This window comes from Epinephelus moara, chromosome 16 (genome assembly GCF_006386435.1).
Source record: "Epinephelus moara isolate mb chromosome 16, YSFRI_EMoa_1.0, whole genome shotgun sequence".
NCBI lineage: Eukaryota > Metazoa > Chordata > Actinopteri > Perciformes > Serranidae > Epinephelus > Epinephelus moara.
The window spans coordinates 35758612-35784397 of record NC_065521.1 but is presented as its reverse complement, the minus strand read 5'-3'; the positions used below and the strand labels follow the sequence as shown (position 1 = coordinate 35784397).

At 40.6% G+C, this 25786-nt stretch overlaps 1 protein-coding gene across 1 annotated transcript in view; it reads right to left on the bottom strand.

Annotated features, from left to right (window-relative positions):
• camta1a (calmodulin binding transcription activator 1a) overlaps nucleotides 1-24702 on the bottom strand; it is a 929980-nt gene extending 905278 nt beyond the window's left edge. The window contains exons 1-3 of the mRNA XM_050064291.1: nucleotides 24620-24702; nucleotides 20074-20175; nucleotides 5510-5613 (exon numbers count right to left, since the gene is read on the bottom strand). Of these exons, the coding sequence (XP_049920248.1) occupies nucleotides 5510-5613; nucleotides 20074-20175; nucleotides 24620-24644 (231 nt within the window). The 5' untranslated portion in view covers nucleotides 24645-24702. The remainder of the gene's footprint in view (nucleotides 1-5509; nucleotides 5614-20073; nucleotides 20176-24619) is intronic.
• Nucleotides 24703-25786: the final 1084 nt, after the last annotated feature.

The window sequence follows — 25786 nt, the reverse complement described above, 5'->3', positions numbered from 1 at the left end:
GCTGAGCTGCTTTCCTGGGGGCCTGGTGCATGTCCTTTAAGTGGAATTGTGATTCAGCAGGAGAGACTCCAGTAGAGAAGGTTGCTATTCCAGCACTGGCAACAACTGCCCTTACTGCAAAGCAACTCAAAAAGGAAGACAGACTTATCGGAACCAAAGTCTCACGGCTGCAGCTTCAAGTTCATGTTTATGTAGCTAATGCTGGCTTAGAGCCTCGAATAACAGTGTGTCCTTCACCTCACTACCTACCGCTACAGACCAGCTCATTCAAGGAGAGCAGGCAACAGCTCCAGAGACAAACCCCCAGGCAGTGGAAACAGCAACCTGAATCCAGCCAGTGCAAACTCCAGCACCAGGGGACAGGACAGCCCTGAACCCCCGCTGAATCAGCAAACATTCTGTTGCTGCTGTTACATAGGTTAGACCTGGTGCTGCCGGCCACCAGCCCTCTGTGACACCAGGCACTGAGGGGTTTGCGCTGGCCAACTTTGAGCAGCTACAGCTGCTGAACAAAGGTCTATCTCCCAAGCTGCTGCCTGATCTCATCCCCAGGAAGCAGTCCACAGCGGCAGGGAGCGAGGCGGAAAGACCATGGCGTGGCTAGCTAGCTATCTCTTGTCTGATTTGAGGTCTGATAAACTGAAAGAAAGAGCAGGGGGCCAGGAAGGGCTGAGTGAATGTGCTGTGTGCAACTGTGCAATGAAATAGCATTCAATAAATTAGTGTATGGGAAACATTGGTTTACTGTATGAAGCATGTGCATATGCCCATAGCCATCTGGTGGGAGGGGCTTAGGACAGAGAAGGGAGAGAGAAGGTAGCTGCATGAGAAGGGTGTATTAAAAAAAAATAAATAAATAAAAATCTGCCTTTTTTCCTTGTATTTTCAGATTTCTGCCTGCCCCAGCTTTGACTACAACAGCAACCAATTACTGACTAATACATCTGATGTATCTATTATGCACATGAAAGCAGACATCTGATATATATATGTCTGCTGGAGAATCTATATTATCTTACCTGAAAGCCCACCACATCAACAAACAATAGTTTTCAAACATAAAGCACCAAGGCTGTATGGGCAAAATACATAATATCAAAAGAACATTAGCAGCTCTAACCTTCCAGACGTCTGAGATTCCTTAAACGTAAAAAGTGGGAAATTAGCGCATTAAGCATGCTGAGCTGGTGCCAGAAATATGCACAGAATTGATGAGGTGTCACTTTCACTAAGAGTCACACAATTGCACCGACAAGAGCCTCTCTGATCCCTCCCTTCCTGCCTGTCTGCTACCAATGAGGCACAAACACTCTGATTTGCATGGTCTGCACAAAAAAGAAACGTCCTTGATTTTAGGAAAGGTCGCCTTGCTCTCTTCAACCCTGGAAAACACTACTGGCATGCATACCAAATCACCACCAAAGCCGTCTCTCTTTTTTTATTATTTGCCAGTCCTTTCCAATGTCCTATCAGTCCACCAAACATCCACAGCAGAATCTGCATCCCAATAACACAACAACGTGGTGCTATTGCTGAAATATGTCTGTTATGATTAAATCTGGTAATAAATGACAAGACATGCTAACAACTGTAGCCGACAGCATTTATACCCAGCAAATGCTTAGACTTACATTTTGAGATCAATTTCAAAGTCATGTTAATTAATTTAGACTGCTAGCAGCACAATGCAGGTCAGACAGGGCAAACAAGTTACAACATCAGCCAATTAGAAACACACAAGCGTTATACATTTTTTTCATAACTAGGGCCGTGCTAGTGAGCAAAGATATGACAGATGGAGGCTTGGATGGAGACTGCAATTGATGTACAGTGTGAGGATATGTGTATTTCTTGCTGTGGTAATCACCACCGTTATTTTGCCTGCTTCTACAGATCCACATCTTTACCACAGATAAATGAAACCCTTCATCTATTTTCTAAAATATATTGGCTACATGGAGTCGGTGCAAAATAATATTTAACTGTATGTCAATGACAGATTGTCTTTTTGAATATCCTGTTCCTTAGAAACGAGCCTGTCTGGTGCCTTATCATCTGGTTGTTTTTCAGTCAATTAACTTTCATCACTGCAGATGACTATATTTATATGGTCACAATGTGTTAATCAAAAGCATGGATGGTTGATTTTTGCATATTGGTTTTAAGATTTGTCATGGTGTGTATTTAGGGCTAATTACTACCAGTTATTCTTGGAAAAGAACAACCAGCTTTCCTATCTATCATCAGAGGAAACAAAAGAGATGAACTCATCAACCTGTCCCCTGAGAAGAAGAGCAGGTTGGCAAATGAGTTCTGAGGCAAATGAAGCAACATACAGTAAGTCCCTGCTAGGGAAATACAGTATCATGTTTAAGACTTAAAGGGATAGTCTGGATCTTTTGAAGTGGGGTTGTATGAGGTACTTATCCCCGGTCAGTGTATTACATACAGTAGATGTCGGTTGGCATGCCCCCAATCTGGAGAAGCAGGCTGGGGTGCCGCCACAGAAGCTAAGAAATGTGCTGCTGTGGATGGGGGCAGCAGCAAAACATATTTTAGCCACCTAAAGAAAAATCCCACCTAAAAAAGAATCATTAAGAGTTTAAGTGTACGTTATATTGTCAATATTTTCAGCGCTTTACCTTGCCGCAGACAGCCCTTTCCAATGAGGAAGCCGTGAACAGCTTCAGTTCCCCATCTATGCTATCGTCAAAGCCACCAGATACCATTTACTAAAGCAGTATTTTTAGCTGTCTTAACACAGGAGCTGCTGGTCTACCGCTACCTCGATCACTTAGTTTGTTTATGTTATGTGTGACCTTGGTGAATTCAAGCTAACCCTTTTAAACTCCAAGGACACACACAAACAAACAGATTGAAGCGGTGGTAGACCAACAGCTCCTGCGTTAAGCTATGTTAAATGAATGTATTTCTTAGTGGAGTCTGGCTTTGACAAAAGCAATATAACGGCTTCACTTCAGTGTTGGAAGTCGCTGTCTGACAGCAAGATGAAGCAGTGAAAATATTCTAAATATAGAGCACACTTACACTGACATTAATTTTTGTAGGTGGCTAAAATACCATTTGTTTCTGCCCCCCATCCACAGCAGCACATTGCTTAGATTCTGTGGCAGTGCTCCTGCCTGCTTCTCCAAATTGAGGGCGTGCCAACAGACATCTAGTGTAGGTAATACACTAACTATGGATAAGTACCTCACACAACCCCACTTTAAAAGGTCATGTTGGTACACGCTATAAAATAATCCAAGAGTGAATCAGTTATTATGCATATGTATTGATCATGAAGACTGTTTTGGGATGTATTCCAGTTTCTTCTTGCATTTAGAAAATTGCTATATAAAATACTAGAAACATATAATGTGTCTACCACATGGCTGTAGTAGATTAAAGTTTATTCAGCAGAAAGTAATTCTGCAGTTCACTTTCCCAGGAGACTACACTTTCATATCTAAAACATATTTTTTAACACGTGAAACACCACAAACATCAAACAAAACAACGTTTCTATTAAGTCAATGATGATGTGCTAAAAAATAATTCAAACATCCTTTAAGCCTTTAAGGAAAAGAAAAAGGAAAATCATAGCAAAGGGCATCTGTTACATCTTTTAACAAAAGCAAAGCGTTTTTGGATTTGATTTTCAAGAGAGAAAATGTAAAGTGGTGCGTTATCTTCCCTAATGTGATGCAAATGTGAAATGCGAGACACCTTGAGCTTTCACAGCACCAATGTTAAACACTGTTTACGTTCACATCAAGAGCCCCCCTCATAATGCTTGCTAAATACAGCGGCGGTGAAGGTTTGTGAATAAGACTCAACATGCAATTGACTTTAACCTTCGATACATGCCCGACAGGGTTTCCTTACAGAATGAGTATTGGCAAATCCAAAGCAAACATAAACTGCAAGATGAGACAGACACTTTACAACCGTCTCTGTTTAAATGTGAAGACAGAGGAAAAGAGAGGAGGTTTTTGTTTACGTTGTGGGTTAGTCTTATGTTGAACCTAAGAGCATACACCATGATTAAAGTCAGACTATCCAAGCAAAGCCCAGTGGCAATGAATTCTCCATTCTAGGGAAAAAAAATCGTGATGCAGCTAAAGTATTGAAATCATTTAACTTAAATTATTGCAAAGGTGAGGTGCTCACAGATGTTTCTGAAGGTTTAAAACTTCTTTAAAATTATAGATAAGAAATGTAAAATGTAATAAGAAAAAAATAAATTTCACGCTGAACTGACCAACTGCTGTAATCTGAAAAGGGAATGTTAGAGAATAAACTAAACCTAAAATCTGACATATTTAAGTAACCAGAGCAGTTAAGAAAATGTTTTTGTTTTTTTCCATAGCAATATTTTGGTGCATCAGGAAACCTAATGCTATGCTGATTTTCCGAGAGTTAACACCGCTTAAAAATCAGTCTGTAAAAAGGCTGGAAGAACAACATGTCTTATGGAGGAGAGATATGCACGATTAGGCAACTATAGTCGATTCAACTTTGCCACACTCACTAGTTGACACCAGCAATACTAGTCAGGTTAACTTAATATCAAAATTATTATTGTTTTACTACTTTATTTAAATTATGACATAATTTGCACCAAGATTTTATGTTCATTCTCTCATCGAATGTTGCTTTATAAAATTCGAGCACACATTAGCTACTACTGTTAACACTGCTGTGAAAAAAGGGGGGAAGAAAAAAACACTGGCCTGGTCAACCTGCCCTGCAGGTACCAAGATGAAAAGCAGGACAAAGATGACATCTCGTAAAACAGCGTATTTCGGCAGTATTTTAAATTTGCCACAAAATGGAAATAAGGTTGTATGTAGGCTGTGTCAGAATAAACTGGCATGTGACAACCAGAGCAATGCACAACTGCATTCAGCACAGGTGTGTGGACGTTAACCTGCGAGGAGAGCAAGCGGCTGGTGCTAGCCTTTCTCAGCAATCCCCTATAGAGGTGCAACGATTAGTCAATTAATCAGTCAATGGAAAGAAAATTAAAGGGGAACTACACCCATTTTTAAAAATTCATACATCCTATTCCTATAGTCTGAGACAGTCCAAAAATATTAGTAAACATGAACAACCTTTTGCCAAATTCAAAATTTGAGTGTTAAACCTTAAATTTGTGATGTCATGGGGTATACAGTCTGGAGCTGCACTTTCTATGACAGTGAGTACCGAGGGGAATGTTCTGAGTATACTGACAGCACCACAATAGAATACAGCTCATTTGGGTATATATTTAAAATACATATATATACATTCTATGGGTACACAAAATCAGTCTCCCATTCATTATCCATTGAGCAGCTCCAGACTCTCTATCCTATGACATCACAAGTTTGGGACTTACTTCTCTAGGTTTAAACTTCTGTGTAACCGTCAGGGAAATAAGTCGTCAGGAACATCCGTAATGGAAAGGTACCTTTGCAAAGGGATGGACTGAGTAGAAAGTGTTAAGAAGCAGTGGCCTTACCTCATTAGTGTTCCACCGGTGTCTCTCCTTTGGCAGCGAGGTGCATTTTGGTAGACATTCAAGCAGCTTCTTGGGCAGGTATATTTTCAAATGTCCATGTTCATCTAGAACAAGAGCAAAACAAAACAGAATATTTAGTACAGGGCTTATACCTTATTGACTTGCTCATCTCCCTCTTTATCAGTCTATCAGTCTCTCTGCAGCAAAACGCTGACTGTAAAATAACTATCCCCAACTGAATTAGGAAATTAATTTAAGGAGAGAGTATTGCATACATTTTATTTTGTGCTCGGCTAAATTATTTTACTGTGAAATGCATTCTATCAAGGGAGCTCACCAGAAATTTTTCACTGTCAACTTGTAAAGGCTGTGTCTATTCATTATTTAGACACAATAAACACCCTTGAGTGATTTTAAAGTGTATGGGGATTTGGTATGGGAATCTGTGTGCTGCACGCTAGAATGTGGTATATTATTCAGGGAAATAATTACAATTACCAGGCCCAACGCTTACATCATAATGTATGTCGTTCAATCTATAATTTACATTTCACAAACGGTTCACAACCATTATAAAACAGTAAGGTTTAAAGATGCCCTCATGCATGGATGCATTCAAATGTTCATCTCATTCCATTGCTTTCTTCCTGCTCAAATATGCAGATGGCTTAAATGTGAACAAATTATATTTGTTTGGGGAGACAAACACATGTTGAATTCATAATATCATGAAAAATCCTATTATCGTCTCTGGGTGGTTTTTTTAATATTAGAAAATGAGATATAGGCTTATGTGGCAATAATTCCAGTAATTTACATTAAAAATGAGGACAGTCTAAGCAAGAATCTTATCATTAACAGTGAGTTTAAATGACTGATTGTCAGTCATAGCGAAATGACAGAGGAACATTTTCCAGAGACTATGCTATAGTACCAGTGCAAAAAAATAAATACCAGATGCATCGACAGCTAAAAAATCTGCGTGGAAAAGGTGTACGGTTCATTTCATAGGGTGGATAGACTTATGTAAGCCTGTGTCATCGAGGAAATATTTCACCATGCGTATAAAGCACAGCAAGCCAACAATATGAGCTTTTCCTGTCTCTAGTTGCCACTAAAGTTTAGGTTATTCCTGTCTCCCCTTCACACAGACGCTGAGCATCTAATCTTTTGTATATACCACACGTCTAATGCATTTATGGACTGTAACACTGCAAAGCTCGGATGCAGAGTTACTTAATCCAGGTAATGTTGAAGCATGTGCAAGTGAATCTGCAGCATTATTCAGTTTTAATGTGTGTGGATTGAATGTAAATACTTTCACTAAAGGTATCAGAAAAATACTGCATTTATTTGTGGCGCAATTTCGCTTGAAAACACATTACAAGTAGAAAACAACATTCTTTCATATTTATAGAACTGTGGGTGAGGATACTAGGGAATGGGCAAGTAAAGGGAGAGACAGAGAAAAGCCTGAATATGAGTGCTGACTATGGATCCCTGGGGTAGCTGATATCAGTGGTTGACTGTGAGGGAAAAAAAAAGCAAAAAAGTTCAACCGAAGCAAAATACCACTTTGAAGCCCATACAAATAATACAGTAGTGCACTTGATTATAAGGATATAACAAGAGAGTATGGAACTTGCTGTACATCAGATCAAGAGAGGAGTGCTACTGCCCAGAAACCCCCATATGGAAAATTCAATGGGAATGAACACGGTGGGTCCACAGAGATGGAGCTGGCTTGGAGCCTCTGAGTGTAATGCATAAGGTGGAACATCATCTCTCCCAAAGGAACGCAGGAGTGGATCTGTAGTATTTGCCATTTCCATCTGTACCTATAATTCTGCATGTAGACACTGTTTTATATGAGCTGCACAGGTATCTGTAATCATTCGCTTCGCCCAATTAAGAATCACATACAGCATCTGCTCCAAGGTACCACCAGAGCGGCTTCACCGTCAGAACTGGAAAACATGCTGCAACTGAGTGATCAGAGAGGCACCAAAGAAAAAAGGAAGTTGTTTTTATGTGTAGACGTATCGTCAACTTAAAATAAGCAAGAAGCTGTTGTCTGGCTTTAATGCAGTGCCACATATCTGTTATCTTTCACTAAAAGGCTTGAGAAGAGCAAGGGCCTTCAGTATGGAAGGCCACTCACAAATACAAAATCTCACTGGATCCACGCTCAGATAGAGCATGGGTCAGTACAAAGCTTTGGCCGTCTCCCATCCTACAAAATGTGCTCTGAAGATTTGCTCTTTGCAACCGGCAGACAGCAGTAGTAGCGGATACATATGGCAAGTCTGTCTCTGCACAGATTATTCAGGATTCAGTGCTGCTCTCTGGCACACCCTCCTATGACACCATTGAGACAGAGCTGAATTGGAATATGTCTCAAGTATGTTGAGGATTTTCTCACCGAGAGAGTCGAGATAGAAATCCACCGTAGGAGGATATGTCTGCTCGATCTGCCAGCAGGCTAAAATATTTGGGATGAGAATATACAGCATAGAGGATCTTGACAAATGCAATCAAGTCTCTAATTTAGTTTTAATAATTTCAATAATTACACCCGGCATTGCTCGACATGTTTTTTGTGCATAGTATTGTTGGCTTGACAACTCTCTCCGCCACAGAACCCATGAAGTATGCAAAACGCATCCCAGTTCAGTATGCCGTACACACGAAAAGGTGACACAAGTGCAACATGCATTTTACTTTGAAATGCCAGTCTTGTCAGCTTTTTGTCAGCTAACAACCCCCACCACCCAAATAACAGAGCAACCTGTGTCAACCCTGCAGGACTAACACCGTGTTAAATGGGTTTCTTCTAATTCCTTAACCTTACATGGACGCTTCTGAAAACAGGTTAAAGCTGAAATTGCAGATTGATTAGGCCTACTAATGTGTGCGTAAACATACTGAATGTTAAATATATGCAACTATATTATAAAGACTCATAAGAGCTTATAGCCTATATTAAAATGTATACCAGACATGTGGCTCTTTAGCCCCTCTCCAGTGGCTCCCTGTGGATTTGACAAAAAAAAAATATGTGGAAATGACTACGATATTTTGTTTGTTTTTTAACATTTTAACTTTTATTTATCAGTGTTGTAGGCCTAAAGAAATTCTTACATTCTCCCATCGTAAAAATGTGAGGCCTGTATACCGAGTAAAAAAAATGTTTTAACATTTCAACAACTAAAATGTGCGTAATATATCTTTTGCCTGGCGCCTTTTCCTCGAAATTCTGCCAAACCTCGACAGCAGTGGCTAGTCTTCAATCTCCCTTGCTGGTTAGTTATGAGTGCCAAATCCAAAAAAGTAAAAGTCTCGGAATAAAATACAGAATTTAGCAGTTCGTGGACAGATTTGTTTGCTTTCACTGTCAGCTCTGGTGCAGCCATGGGTCCAGATTTGTCCTTAGTCATTAGTTCAAGGTCCACACAGTTTATTATATGCAGTGTCATAACTGTGTTTGGCCATGTCATCGAGCTAGTTTGCTCTCTCTGTCAAGTAGCTGTCCGTTATTCACTCACTCTACAGCAGGAAATGGGACTTCAAAATAAAAAGCTTTGTGCCAAAAATTCACTCTACTTAAAAATTAAAAATGGACCGGAGACCCACTTTTGGACCACGACACACCAGTTGGGAACCACTGATTTAGACAATTAGTATCTAGGCTAATAGAGGGTGCGTTCCAAATTGCATACTTTTTCTTTTTACTTTTAGTAGGTACTGCAGCTGCCTTTAAAAAGTACATCCTGTTGCATGCAGTATGCATATAGTCAGGACATAATACATTCTCATAGCATTACGCACTGAACTTTGACCCTCTTGCTTTTATATCCCTTACCTTGATGATTAACAAACACCACTTTCTGAGTTCTGTTGTTATTCTACAACATATGAAGTGTAACTTAAAAGTTCTAACTGCACAGATTGCAGATTCTAACATATTTGCGTCAGTAAAATTACATCTGCAGTTCTGTTGTTGTCATTTTCATAGTTATGTCCTATTGTTTGATTATTTTGTTTACTTAATCAATTAACATTCCTATTGTTATTATTCGACTGGTCAGCATTAACTTAAATGCGCCGTCATCCATCACTGGGACTTCTGACAGCTGTCAAACAGCTGTCAAACAGCTGTCATCTGTTTGCGGCTCAGTTGATGTGACGTATCCTCCTCTGCACAGAGGACTATGGGTCAGAACAGCCAGAAAAGGATGCTGGCTTGCATACTGCAAAATCGGATATATATAGTAGAATATCCTGGTATTTTTGGCATACTGCATTTGACATAGCCTACTATGTATTGGGACACACTAAATCTTCTTCTGGCATAATATATAGTATAGTAGCACGCCCACTGGAATGCACAGTTAGACTTAAAAGGCTATGTTACCTTCATTATAAGGCTCAAACATGTTTTGCGGCTCCACACAGATTTTTTTAAATTATTTTTACTGCTCAAAAATGGCTCTTTTGATAGCAGAGGTTGCCAAATCCGGGTATATATGAAAAAGGAACTACAGTTCCAATAATTCTTTGGGGGAACAGGAACTACAACGTTTCCATGGAAACATTAGCTTAATAACGTTAGCTATGAGCTAAAACGTTACTTTTTAAGCGTTTTTAGCCTATATTTGTTTAGATTTGGGCCGATTTTTTAAAATGAAAAGTATGACGAATTAACTATGAGCAGTTCCTGTTTGCAATGTTACCATTAAAGTGCAATTAAACATAACTGGACTACTTTTATACTGGCGAAAACTTTAAAATGCGTTGTTTCAAAACCAACGTCTGTTTTAGGGAGCGTCTTTTTTCTTTGGTTTCTACGCGACGTTATGGACGTTGTTTCGATGGATACTGAAGTCCTCGGAAGGTTTAAGTCACAGTCTGACTTAGCTTATATGTATAACATGTCTGTGTTCAAATTTGACCGTGTCATGACTCAGAGAGTTGGAGTAACGTTAACTTTACAATTTCCAAGCTAGCGTTAACCGCGGCAGTTGGAGTTTGAAATACCTTAATAGCCTCGACGAGCTGTCACTTCCGCTGCTGCTGCTCCGACTGCTGACCGTGATGATAAACGGGCCAAATCAACGGCTCAAAATAAAGTTTTCAGAACACCTGTCCCTTTCACCTGTAGCTGCAGCCTCACGTCTCTCCCTCCGCCCCCTGCGACTTACCTCACAGCCTGAAAACCCCCGACAGAAGCACGTAGTAAAAATGTAGCCTATTAGGGGTGGGCGATATGACCCTCAAATAGTATCACAATATTTCACGGTTTTTAAATTGGTTAAAAAAAATAAAAAAAAAAGAGATATTATTGAGATATAATTTCTTTAGTTTGTAAACAACAACAGTAACTCAGAGTGAGATTCAGATTCTGTATACAATATTATTAGTTCAACAAAATAAAATCTACCACAAATTACACATTTAAACAGCTCCCAAATACAAAAAAAGTGTACCCTGGGATCTATATATATATAAATCAACAGGTGATTTCCTTCTTTTAGCAAAATCCTAAATGACTGAGTTGGGGGGGTTTTTCCACCTGGACCTTTATGCTCTGCCATTTCTCCTCTAATCATCACGCTTTAATCTGTGACAGGCTATGATACCACAACTATTGCACATTCACATATATGTAGTTTTTTTTTTTTTTCGAGCTGCGAGGCTCATGTAGGTTTATATTACCAAAGGTTTATGACAAAATCACTAAACGACACCAACTCCCATGTGCACACAGTGAGAGGAGAGGGAGAGACGCTGTGCTGCTGCCAGAGGAGCCGCTGAATGAGTTCCCTCTGCGTGGTAACTCACTGAAAGAGTCTAAGAAGTCCGGGGCTTTTCATAAAACATTCAGGATGCCACAGCTTATTCCACCCTACTGAAGCTGCTCCTCTTTTTGGAGCCACTGTGGATTTGATAATAATTTCGCTTTCAGCTATCCTTGTTGTTGCTGTGGTAACAGTATGACGTCAATATGTCAACAACGCGACAGATATGACAGATATGATATGGCACACCCCTACTACAGATTAGATGCATGTCAGATATGTGCAGACAGGATACTTTCTCTGTGCTGTGTGACAATTATCCTATGATACAGACTAAGCCACTATGTTGTTTTAATTGCCAGTGTGTGGAATGTTCTCATCTGGCCAAATCAAGTCACCTCACCTCGATCCAATCCAACTGAGCATGTGTTTCACTCGCCCAAGACCAGACTGAAGGCAAAAAGGGCCCCAAAACAAGCAAGAAATGGATATGGCTGCAGCACAGGCCTGGCAGAGCATCACCAGGGAGCACGCCAAGTGTCTGTTGATGTCTACGGATCATGAATTTCAGACTGTCGTTGAGTGCAAGGGATTTGCAACCAAGTATTAATATAATAACATTATATATCTACAGATCTAAGGCCATGAAATATTTATTAGGAAATCTGCATTTTAACAATATACCCATGATATGCAGTTTTTACAATATTCAAATTAAGCGAACTATTCTGAGATGCCTCCCTGGTGTTTGCAGCATGCGGCGAAATGGACAAAGCACTTAGTGTTGCATTTATTTGAGGTATTTTTTAATCATTATTTATTCAAGACAGGCTGGTGCGGATGTTAATTTTCGCTGCTAAATTATCGTTAAACTATGTAGAGGAAAAAAGCAAAGAGGGCAAACCAGGGAGCGGTCCAGCCTATCGACTCCCATATGGTCCATATACAGTAGAGGCCTTTTAGCAGCCTATAGTACATTAACATTAGATTATAAAGAGGGCCACACTGTGTTCAAGCTTCTGAGATATGGATGACTGTATTTCTTTGAAGAACAGGCAAACTCCCGTCATGTTTCACACAGTGCACCGTGCTTTGTGCTGCTAAATAAACCATGTGTTTCAGATGTGACACTTATTTTTTTTAGATGTTCGGAGTTGGCCTTCTCTAATCTGTGAGTCCTTGTCTAACTTGAGAGGGGCCTTGTTGTTACACGGGAGCGTTTCTCACCAGGCTCTCACAGCACACAAAAGGTGAGCTCAACATAACTGTTGTTGAATGCTGAGGTTTCTTTTCTACAGCATTACGCTCTCATAACTCTAAACGGTTTTGTTCTTTCAGCTGCTATTTATCTACACTAATAGTATTTCAGCTGCTGCATGTCTACTGTTCCCTCCACCGGGCATTTCCACAGATGTGAAGGAGGAACTGTGAGCGTTCCAACAAAGTATTGCTTACTAATTAAAGATCTGTCCGCTGTGGCATGAAAATCCACATATATTGTGGTTTGTGCGTCAGCTGAAAACAACCGACAGGGGAATAGCTTGGATGCCAGATTTGGAATAGGTTTACAGAATATAGACGAGCTCTTCCTAATCAAATTGTCTGATTTGATCAGTGCATAAACAACAAATTACCCGGAGAAATTTGGCTTTGAAAATGTAAATGTATCTTTTTTTTTTCTTAACCAGGAGTTGATCAAAGCCTGAAAGGAACTCCACTCCTTTGCATTTTCTTGTGGGCTCCCGACGTAAGGTTTAATATTTATTTTGGAGTCCAAACAACAGGCTTAATGACTGCTTGTGCATTAGCCAAGAAAGGGATACACAGAAAACTACTATTTGGTTGTAAAACAGTAAAGTGCAAGACAGGCTGATACCAGAGCTTGTTACATGAGAGGATGTGCTGAGCTGAGCTGGCACACTGGAGCCAATTACATTCTAAATCTTGATGAGCGAGCTCACATACAAAAGGCTAAACAGGGAGAGGAGCTCTGTTCAACACAGAGACTACAGGTCTGCAGCTTTCATGTTGCCATCACTGGCCATTTGTGTGCTGAACAGAGGCAGCCTGTGCCCCTCCATAATTCACATCACCCTCTGTCGAATGGATATAAAGATATATATATTTCTATGTGCTGATGTTTGGATTATCACTGATCCTGGCTGCTAAGCAAACACTTGGGCCAAATTTGAGGGTATCTGTCATGCTAGCTTGCTCCAGCCCCACCCTAGAGACGAGAGCGAGGGTCATGAGACTGGAAAGGCTGACAAAAACAAATCTTTAATCAATATCCGAGCCCTGAACGCAAAACCCTCTCTCTTCCGTCTCTGTCTCAGAGCGCTCTGGGAGTGACAGTTTTTCTTTTTAATCTGTGCCCACATTGTGGAGAAATTGCAAGCTAATGTTTTGGCTATAGATCACTCAACAAATCGCTGCTGGCGGTGCATATAGTAACAGTTTGAATGCAAACATTTTCCACAACAGTTCAGTGGTTAATATGGCTTAAGGATGTGGAGAGCAGTGTAACAGTATCTGCTCTTTTGTAGCTATACCTGAAACACGGGGGAGGTGAATCGCACAAGAACGAGTGGTCCTGTGGATAAACACTTGGCTCTCATCTCTGTCCAGTAAGAAGTGCTGTGAAAACTGAATTAGGCCTATGGCAATGTCTGTTATCATTAGGTTGGATGACAGCCATGCACTGGGCTGGACCAAAAATGCCCCTAAGAGTTTAGCTCCAAAATTAGCCCAGTCAGCCAAATGAGCTTAGCTCAGACATATTTCATCAACTGGGGTGAGAAATTTCAAGATACCAGAAACAAAAACATACTCCCTTCAATTGCTGCACATGAGCTGTAGCCAAGCAACAAGTTATCATGCGTAGTGAATGATGCTGTCTGTAGATAACAAAAAAAAAGTAAAAAATTAAGCAACCCTTTCAGCAAAGACAAGAGCTGTGCATCATAATCCTACCCTGAGGATGGTCCGTCACTTTAAGTTATTGCCTGTTTTGCACATTTCCCAATATAGTGACTATATTTTAACTGAAGGGAACTCTGTTTATTTGCCAACATCGAGTCTTTTTAAAGATAAAATAAGCCGCAGTGTTTCACCTGGTGATGCACTCTCGTCTGTTCCCCCCTGCAACTAACAATGTTTGTTCCAAAAGCTTTACTTTTGAAGAAGCGACGGATATTTTGATCACTTAATCCGGACAGAATAACACTCACACTTATGCAGTCACAGTGAGAGGCACAAAAACAGTATAACATCACTTATTTAAGTCATTGTACAGTACTTGCATCACTAGCAGGGGATTTGAAAGACAGTTTCTACAGCATGCAGTTTCCTTAAAAGGGATGTGGAAAATATAGTCGGTGAAATGCACAGATAGGCCGAGAAATGAGACAAGTATCTACATTTGAACAATCCACATTTTGAGTGTGTGGGATGTGACATTTACGCAGTGTAATGACCAGATCTATAGGAGGCGAGATGTCAAACCAGTCCATGACAGAGTGGACTTAAAGCTCAGACCAGAGGCAAAGGTGCAGTGACAGGTTAACATGGTGAAAGCAGTTAGAGGGTATTGGCAGATGAACAAGAAAAAAAACTCGACAAAGAAAAAAAAAAAAAAAGAATGTGGTCAAATGTGAAGCAGAGATGAACTCAGACAGCCAAGGTGCAGTGGCCGACTGATGACATGCTGTCAATTAAAATCATGCTGTCGATCAATCCAGTTGTGAGGCGTGAAAGAGGAAGGAGGTAAAGTAAAGGAGGGGGGTTTAACCTGCAGGAGACTATTGCGATGGCATTTGCAGTAATGGGATATTACCCCTGCAGCCTTCAGATTAGGACACATTCCTGTGATTCAGCTAAGCCCCAAAATTCGTCACTAATCATTTGCAGCCAAACGTCATGACTTCCAGGCTCATTTAAAATTTTAAAGCAAGCATTAAAAAACTGATTAAAGGGGACCTATTATGCTCTTTTTTGGCTTCATACTTGCATTCAAGGTTTCTACTAGAACATGTTTAGAGGCTTTAATGTTCAAAACACACTTTATTTTCCTCGTACTGTCACTGCTGGAGCATCTTTATTCACCCTCTGTCTGAAACGCTCCATTTTAGTGCCTGTCTCTTTTAGCCACCCTCTTGAAAACACTCATCCTGCTCTGATTGGTCAGCGTTTCTGAGTCTTCTGTATCACAGTGTCTCTGCACCGTCATTGCAGCTGGGTTATGACTGTAACTGAGAATAGCGGCACTTTCTACCATGATCAATCACCAATAAAAAGCTTCTTATCACAACCAGACAGGCTCCAGCAGGAATATGATCCGAAATCAGGACGAAATTAACAGCATCATCAACCAAGATTACATGTTTCATGTTACATGTAGCAGTGTTAACACTTGCAGTAGCGTGCCTGGAGCAGATGAACATATAAAGCAGTCCTGCAAACTATGAAATCATACTGTAGCCAGAGTAGAAAAAACGTTGGAAACCTGGCCTCCAGGAAGTGCACTGGGCTTTGAAGCCAATTTTCATAGTGGCCAAACAATGGAATTACAACTGCTGAGTCCCTCAGACTTTTTCCCATAGACTTAAATTGTTAAAGAGATTTCTATAAATCGGTGGATACATTTTTTTGAGTGTTACAACCTCTGCGAAATGACTCGTTTCCCAATCAGATTCATTGATCCATTCAGTCTAATAACATTTGGAAATTCTAGAAGAGCCACGTGATGAAGTCATTTAATTCCCATTCAAGTTAGCGGAGTGCTTAAACGGAAGCAGTTGGCTCAGCCTGCAGAGTCTCTAGTGCTGCTCTATTGGCCCATTGATCATCCAGGTAATTTTATATCCGGCAGTTCAATGTATTTGGCTTCATGTGCCACTGAGCAACTTTCATAGGAATAAACAGGGCCCCGCCTCAAACACTATATCCAGTTCTCTTTATACATCCACAAACAGAGTGTTCAGAACAGTAGGACACCTGAGGTTTAATTCTACATACGTTCACTTCATTATTTGAAAACTTTGGCCGCATTTAATATGAACATCCTTCATTATGTCACCCTATATAAGACACAACATATGGAAAAGCATAGTAGGTCCCCTTTAAGCATTAATATGTGATTAAGTTAATGTAGCTTTAAACATATGGACAACAAAACCACCCTTTTGCACTGAGTGATTTTAATTTTGTCACATTTCTATTTTACATGGCAGTCCAAAACGCCTCATTTCAGAGGCCTAAAACATCACAAAATAATTTACACATACCTTGAATTTCTACATCCTCTATTTTATACTGTATCTACAGGGAAGACTGATGGTTCTTGGCCACTGGTGAAGAGAGCACTTGATCAGACTGAAGTCTATAGCCTACTACTTGTGGGAGATTCTGGGCTGAGCTTTACTACAACACAGGATATTTCAGGCAGTGTCAAATTTCCCTGGCAGTAATAATGATTGGCCTATAGTCCAGGGGCAGGTCTCCCCACAGCCTGATGGCTCTTGATGGCAACATGGAGAGGAGTACGTAGACTTAAAATAGCCATGTGTTAGTGTAGCACTGGGAAACCAATTATCTTTATCATTTGCCCTATAGCCTGTTCGATAACACTCTTACATACAGTGAAATTACTAACCGCCCACAAGCTTAAAAAAAAAGTCTTGCTGAACTTCACTATGGCGTTGCTATGTTACAACAAAACTACAACAAAGAGAACATTATATGCCTTCTAGCTATAGCATTAAGGATGAGTGTTTGACCTGCAACACACAACAGCTGTTGGAAAAGACGCAAAAGGTGTTTTCTTTCCTCCCAGTGGGAGAGATGAAGAGAGTCTGAATGCCAGTAAGAGATTGGAATTATACTAAATCTCGCCACAGACATCATTTCTTATGCAGCTGTGGTATGACCACACAATATGCAACACATGCAGGGTGGCAGAATTCATTGCTTACAATCACACTGTTCCCTCAATGGCTTTAGACCGAATCACAATGTTTGTGTACAATAACTCCTGGGTAGAAAACCCCTGCGTCACGCACATAAAATCAAACGACACTGAGAAAACGCTGCCTCAGTTGGTTAGTTTTTAGCCACCTAAAAAAAGGCCCACCAAAAAAACAGTACCAGTTTAAGTGTATGCTATATTTAGAACATTTTCAGTGCTTTACCTTGCTGTCAAACAACCTTTTACAACGGGGAACCGAAGCTGTAATGTCTGCTCTTTTTACCACCTTTGCTTAAACAACCTAAAGAATCAATCAGTCTTTGTCTTCTTTGTACAGCACTTTGCACTGAGCACTTTGATTGGCTGTTAAACACTACAGGAAACAGTGATGTCACCGCTAAAATAAGACAACAAATTACTCTCTCTGTCGCAGCTACACATGGATTTACCATAGTCTGCATTGCACCTTGAATTTTATTCTTATTTATTGCGTTAACTTGTTATGTGTAGGACTACAGATGGAAATTAGAGTTTCTCTAAATCTGGTGTTTTCTTATTTCTTGTAAATGATGAATGTCATTGCACACTGTCCTCTTTTGAATTAAATGAACCAAACTAAAGCTTATTGGCAAAAACCTTCACAGAACACATGAGTTACTGCTCTACTGCTGCCTTGATTGATTAATGTGTATGTTAACGCACCTATACTAATACTGATTTTTTTAGGTGGCTAAAAGCTTCCTGCGGCCCCCATCCACAACAGTACACTGCTTTGCTTCCACGCCGGTAGATTTGGATCACTACAGACGCTAGCAAAGCAACACAGTACATAAAATAAGCACAACAGAACTGTCAGACAGGTCGGACCAACATGTTTAACAATATGTCTTTAAACGTTACAGTTACAGCTTAAACAGTAAACAATAGAAATAAATACGTTTGCTGACTTTACATATGTCCGCAATAGAAACCTGTTGCCAGTCATCCACCCGGAAGTGATTGTTTTTGTTAGCACAAGGTCACAGTGATTCAGTCTACACCCTGGATGCACTGTGGCTCCATGTGGTTACAGCAGTACAGTGTAATATAGCATAATAAGGGAACACTGTCAAAAAGTCAAACAGCTTAAAAAAAAGGAAAGCCTAGGCCTATTACTGGAAGTTCAACAAACATGCACACACGGTTAACTGCCTGCAACAAACTGAAAATGACTCTTTATGTGTTCTCAGCCCTCACCAAGCTCACCCATCCATAAAAATCCCATCTCAAGGAGAGCAGAGGTGAGGTCTCTCTCTCTCTCACTCCCTCCCTGCCTGCCTCGCTCTTGTTCTCTTTCACTTTCTCCCTCTTGCTTACACATGCACACAAACAAAGCCCTTCTTTCTGTATCATAACTACTCCCACAATTACTCAGACGATTACTCAGATCAATGGTTTACCTGCCTGTTTGAGCTGCAGTATTCTGCTACAGAGTGTCCTGGCGAGGCAGGAAAAAACCCTCAGGCTGAAACGCATTAAACAGGGTGTCTGACATGGGTACAGGATACTGTAATACCACGCAATAACATGAGGGAAAATAGCAAGACTGGCAAAACGTATTGTCAGTCACAGCTGTCACACATGAGGGGGTAACGCAAAAGTCTATCAACAACGTCCCTGTTACAGTCTGCATCTCTGTTTCATAGATGTGCACACGCAGTCCCCTGCCATTAAATCTCTCCAAACATTCTCTTTTTAAAAAAATATCATAAAAGATTTCAGCGGAGCTCTCCCAATGACAGATATCGAGTGAGGAGTCTAACAAGGGGTTGGGGGTGATTTCAGACTCTCTATTTAGAAATGACAATACATGAGCACACTTAATTACCCAGTCTCTAGTCTAGATCAACAGAGTCTTCCAGCAGCGAGGAGACTGGTGCATTTATTAACAATGAAGGGGCTCCTTTCTGCTGAGAAACAATCTGCTTTACAGAGGACAGTTTTTTCAATGGGCAAAGACAGAGGGTAAAATTCAGACACATTTTCTAAAGAGGAATGAAGGGAAAATCACCCACAAATAAAATCAAGAGTTTGGCCTATATTTCTGACTGATTTTTGTGTGTGTGTGTGTGTGTGTGTGTGTGTGTGCGTGCGTGTGCGTGTGTCAGAAAATAGCACTTGTACACAGACTTGTAAGTGCACTGAAGCAATTCCCACAGAAGCTGGTTTTTAAACCTCAGCTGTGATGCTGTGTTGTCTTTGTTCTTTGCCCCTAGTCTACAGTTCTCATAGAGCACAAATGTAATGAGAGGGAGGCAAAGCCAAAGACTAATCCATTTGACTGCAAAAGAAATATCATAGGATACAGTGATGCATAAATATTTGTTTCATACACTGTTTAATTTTGCAAGATTTTAAAGTCACGCTGTTGACTTGGGTTGATGTTTCACCCCATCAAACGCAGGTTTAAGAAAAGCAGAGAAAAGGCAAGTACAGGGGCCATAATTGATGGCTCAAAGTGTAAGCTTTCTCTCTGAGGGTCTGCTCAGGTCCTGATCCCCTGGCCTCAACCTGAAACAATCACTCTTAGTTAACGACAACACTTCAGCTATTGACAGCGTGATCCCGTAAAGCAGACACTTCAATCAACAGAGCAGCCGGAGGAGGTGTTGTGTTGGAGGGGAATAAAAGAGGGGGGGGGGGGGGGGGCATGGGGGACGGATGAAATCAAGAAGTAAATAAATGAATCAATGAATGAATAATAGATTGGCCTGCTAGTGGCCTCTTGGAGCAGCAATGCAGTATTAATAACTGACTCTTACTGTTCGTCTCTGTGTCATCACTGATACTCTTAGGTGGACCATGGCCAGCATAACACACTGCTGATCTGTACATTCGATCCGGATTACGAACTTTCTTCAGTCCTTCAGGAGGCAAAGAGAAAAGTAGAGAAAATCGAGGAAAAGAAGCATTCTCCCAGCCTGTGATATCTGAGCAAACTCCCCATGCAAGCAATATCAACAGAGGCTAGACAGTATATTGAAATACATTTGAAACACACAAGAGCTGTTGGGCAAAATATGATGCTAATAATATTAGTATTGATAATAATTCACAGTGAATTGTCATTTTAAACAGTGGAGTTCTCCAGTGACTAAATATTCTTGCACCTTTATAAGAAAAAACAGCCTGTAATAAGGGTCACTGTAGCTGTGGCCTGGTGTGATACGGGTCAATAACACTCCCTATTGTATCAGTAGTAAACTGGATGAATCAATACAATCAATCAGTGGAGGCCGTGCAAAGCAGTCAGTAAAGGTCTATTACAGGCAGGCATTACGAATGATACGTCTCAGCAACCACAGACCGGACCTGGGTCCCATCCATCCTCACCTCACTGATTCAATTAAAAGGCTGCAGGGGAAAAAACGTAGCGCCTGATTCAACACAAAACTGGGAGAGCAAGTCGTCCGACATCACGGGGAGGTTAAATTCATCCTTCTTTACAAAACAGCGGAGAAATATTTATACCATTGCTGCACAAGCACTTTTGTAAGTTAATGGCTGACTGCGTGCTTACTTGATGTTTTGCTGCTGCTTCACCCTGAACTTTGAGTGAAATGATAACATCATGAAACTTTTTAAACTGCACCAGCTTGAAAATAAAAGAGAAATATTACTTCCAGCACAGCTGAGGCTACGGGCCTAATTCACCGGGCCTATTTTAGAAAGCAGCCGTTGCCAATTGTTTCTGCTCTCACAAAAAGTTCCAACTGCATTTCCCTCCGATTAGTTTATTTTACACACCTGTGTGAGTTTTATGTCGGTAAAACATCCCATCATTTGCCTTGTGTTAATCCACTTTTAAATGCATTTAAATATGCAACACTGCTGTGTTAGGATTACAAAAAAAAAAACCTGGCAGCATCGAGATTCACTTGCAGAGGTTAAAGGAATACCTCACCCACAAAACGACCGTTTGTGTATCAGTTAGTCATGCCATGTTACCTTGGATTTGTGAAGAAGACTACTTGCACGCCTCCACGGAAAACAGTGAACATATTGATTTGCTGATTGATCAGGGACCAAGTTTAACAACAGCAAAACTATATTGAAACATCCGCTTACAAACTCTCACACAATTCGTTCAGTGTAATCGAAGTCTCATTTATCCAGTCGTTTGATCAGTGCTTCCCAAAAACATGCATTCTTTCAAAAACCTTACTATTTAAAACTGAAAAAAAGTATCTATGCTTTCTTCAAAGCCAGACTCCAATTTGGAGTTTTTTTTAGCCAAAATACATGTTTGGGAAGTACTGAGCATACGACTGGATAAATGAGACTTCTATTATACAGCATGAGTTGTGTGAGAGTTTGTAAAGCGACAGTTTTGATACAGTTTTGCTGTTGTTAAACATGGAGCCCAATCAATCAATAAATCAATATGTTAGCCATTTTCCATGGAGGCATGCAAGAAAAACTAAGCTCTCATCACATATTCAACAAAACACTGCATGTCTAATTGATATATAAATGGTCATTTTGTGGGTGATGTTTTCCTTTGAAAGCAACAAGATTTAACTTTAATAGTGTTTTGTTTTTATGACGCCAGAAAAAAAGCTTGTGTTTACAAAAGCACTTGTTTCTTTTCCAAAATTTGGCTCTCGAACAGCAATATTTTTCTGACTATCTTCTCTGGTCGATTCATAAAACCATTGGCTGCAGCCTTATCCGGAGCAGTCTCAGTGCAAGACGTGTCAAGCTTGTCTTTTCAGTGTCCTCCAGGCCTTGTACTTAAAGTAACGGACCCATAGTGCTTTTTATGAGTGTGAAGTGGGGGAAAAAAATACCCCCAAGGGCCCTGACAATCAGTTAGGCTGCAGAGAAATACCCCAGGATGTAAACATTACATTACTGAGTGAGACTGGGTCGTGGCCCCTGGGTTTAACACAAGATGTAACCCTCAGTTGTTATGGGCCATCATAAGACCTGCCAAACAACTAAGAGAGATCAGCACTGCCCGCATACCACAAGGACAAAAGGTTAAGGAAACACTGCTCAGCTCTCTCACTGGCTACCTTACACCCAGGGACGTGTCATGTTAAAAAAAAAAAAAGCGTTATAGTGATGCACATTGAAAAAGCATGTTCGGCATTAATGAACAGGCAAAACTAAGAGAAACTGCACGCAGGAGTGATTCAGAGATTCAGCATGACAGCTTTATGTTCAAGCTTTAAGGGCCAGGTTTGCATGAGACGACATTATGTGAAGGTATGAAGCACTCTCTCTCTCTCTCTCTCTACGCTCCCCTTGCTCCTCCTCCTCCTTTTTCCACTGACCGGCCTCACAGGAACACTGAAAATAACTTAACCTGCTCAGCAATGGGACTTTCAAGTCAGGGTTTTCAGCAAGAGCTCCCCGCGTTGGAGAGGCGTCGAGATTAACAACTGCAGCCTAATTGTTAAGTTCAGCTATGTAGATGAATACATTAGGACTATACACCACAGTGAAGTCATTACTATCATAAAACCAGATGTCTTTATTTTTCGTCATAGCCACAGACAGATCCCTCATATAGTGAGTGTACTTCTGTAGCTCAATACCACCCCCTGGTGGGACTCTGCTTAGTGGTTGGCACACTGACATCCAAACAACTGAGTTCCCAGTCTTTTATCGTTTCCCCTCATATGGACAGAGGCAATTTGTTTACTCTCATTTGAAACATTAAAGTAATTCTACATCAAACAGAATTCATGTTTGAGGTTACTGACACCAAACTCTGACGGAGGTCTATTCAAATTTTGGGAGCTTGCAATAACAATAACGTTATGAACAGCTCAGAAACAACTGCACCTAATGATATATGTACAAATCTCTTTTTTCTCTCTCCCTCTCTCTCAAATTATGCAGCCAATTTTAAAGACTGGGATGACGCTTTTGCTCCACACTGAGGCTCAATGCAAATCCATAAACGCAAAGAATACAAGTTTGGGAATAAAAGCAAGAACATACTGCATTAATGACCTGTCATCATGCTCAAATCTGCTTATCATAAAAAAGTTAAACAGTTAAAGGCGTGACATGACTTAAACCATAACAAACACATTAACATTAATAGGAACATTTAATTAAAAATGCAGATGAGGTTGAAAAGCTCCATGAGATTCTATATTCTCAAGTTGCTTTATGTATTTATAATATGTCAGCTCTTGTGAATGCAATGCTATAAATAGTAAAAAGCTGACATCTGGATAGAAAACTAGTCTCTTTAGCACTGATGCAGTACATCTTATCTACATTTTCACATATGCGTTGCTTTAATTACTCACCCAAAAATTCCATGGGCCTCCCTGAATGACAACAGACCTCTCGTGCATATGTTTTGCAGCAAAAATATGCCACTAAACAGCATCTAAGTAAGTCTGGTGCGTTTAATTCTAAGTTAGTGAGCCGTGTGAAATAAGCTGAGGGAAAAAAGTCATCATTCCTGTCCTATGTGTAAAGTAGTGTAATGAGCAGGCTGCTGGAAACCCTACTCTCCATCCTCCCTGTTTCCTCTGGTGTGATGGCATTTCATTTCAAGTGCGATAGGGTATTGCAAGCGGAGCGGGCATTACAACGTTTTGATGCCCGTGTGTCTCAAACCAAATATAGGCCAAGTAGTGGGCTATAATTGGCATTTGTAAAACATAATATCCGCTCATTAAAAAAAAAAAAAGAAATACATCACTTCTGAGTCGCGAGCACTGTAATGGCAAAGAAAAGCCTCGCGCTTCAAGGAAGGGGGGGACGAACCCCTCTATCCAAGACGGGGAGATGAAAATAATATAAAAACTAGACTTATATGTTTAAAAAGAGATGGTCACATTATGATAAGAGTGCCTTTAAAAGAAGCAGCAAATAGCGGCAGCAGGAGAGAGCCGTATTGACACATAAACTAACACAACCAAGCCGCTTTTTAAAGCTGGGTAATAAGGGAAGAAGTTAGTCGATGCCAATGACATGTTGTCATTAACTTAGCCTTGTTGTTAACAACTTGAAATGCTCGTCGTTTGACACGAATCCGGAGCGAAATACGTGGTAAACGCGTTACTTTTTACCACGCTGACTATTTGTCCCCGTGGCGTGCTTTAAATGTGGGCTACGATGGGAATAGTAGCTGGCTAGAATGCAAGCTAATATTAGCTGGCTAGGTGATGTCTCCACGTTTTAGCTGCCTATTCGGAGGAAAAAAATAGCGGAGCCGTTTTTCCACCGAAAATCTCTCCACTTGTCCTCGCGCGTGTGTCGTCTCCGCGCGGAGTTGCAACTGTTCTAAAATCACACAGCGGTCATACTAGTAAATTAATCCCATTATATTTCTCTTACCTTCCGGCTTGTTTTCGGCAGCCATTTCCCCTTCACGCGCAACATCCTCCTCCTCCTCACGACCGTGGGTACCACGCGCGTGCACGGCGAGGACAGCACGAGGAGGGACTGGAGGAGCAAGCGGCGAGTCGGTCCGACCGAGGCGAACTTACCATTGGCTGCGAGGCGGTGACTGACAGAGAGGCTCCGGGATGAAAAACACATCTCCCCTCACCTTGACACCACCAGCCGGGCTTTTTTTTCCTTCCCAGTGAATTTAAAACAGCTCAGAGGCGCTGCAGGTTCTGGCATGACGCTTTTGTTTAAAGATGGTGACGCGTTTTCATATTAAAAAGGTTTAACTTAATGCTCTGTAGGTGAGGCTACATGTTTTAATTTAAACTCATTAGATTGTGAATATTAAATGTTTGTCTTTGAGCCGTCCCACTGAAGTTGTTTAACACTGAACGTCATGCCTGTGAGACAAAAAAAACTACATTAGTGCGTTAATGTTACGTTAAACTGTTTAATGGCCTTTATTAAGTTTCATTTAAACATATCTCTAAACTCATACTTAAGCTCTTAACTGTTTTACACAACTGATATTAGAAAAACATTCTGCAGAGACAAAATGTAATTTAAGTGTTAATTTTTTTATGTCTTGTTTTAATTTTAAGATGCATTCTGCTATATTTAATCCACTCAGTATCATATATGGTGCCCGTTCAGTAATCCATCCATGGTACATAAAGCCATGGATGGATTACTGAACGGGCCTAGCAGGCACAGGCCCAGGGGCCCAAAGTGTCAAGGGGCATCCCTCTGGACCTCACCTGCAAAATGTCACTCATATTAACATGTACCAACCAGGGAGAGACTCAAAATCACCACAAACAGACCACGAAAAGATGCAAAGGAGCTGCAAAGAGACACAAGACAACTGCATAAATGAGCACAATAACCCCAATAAGAAACAAAACGACCACAAAGAGACACAAAATACCCCATAGGGACACAAGACGACTACAACGTGACACAAAATGACTATGAAGATACACAAAATAACCAAGAGGACACACAAAATAACTACAAAGAGACACAAAACAACAAACAAATGACACAAAATTACCCAAAGGAGACCTCAGAGACCCAAACATCTGCAACAAAGACACGAAACAACCACAAGGA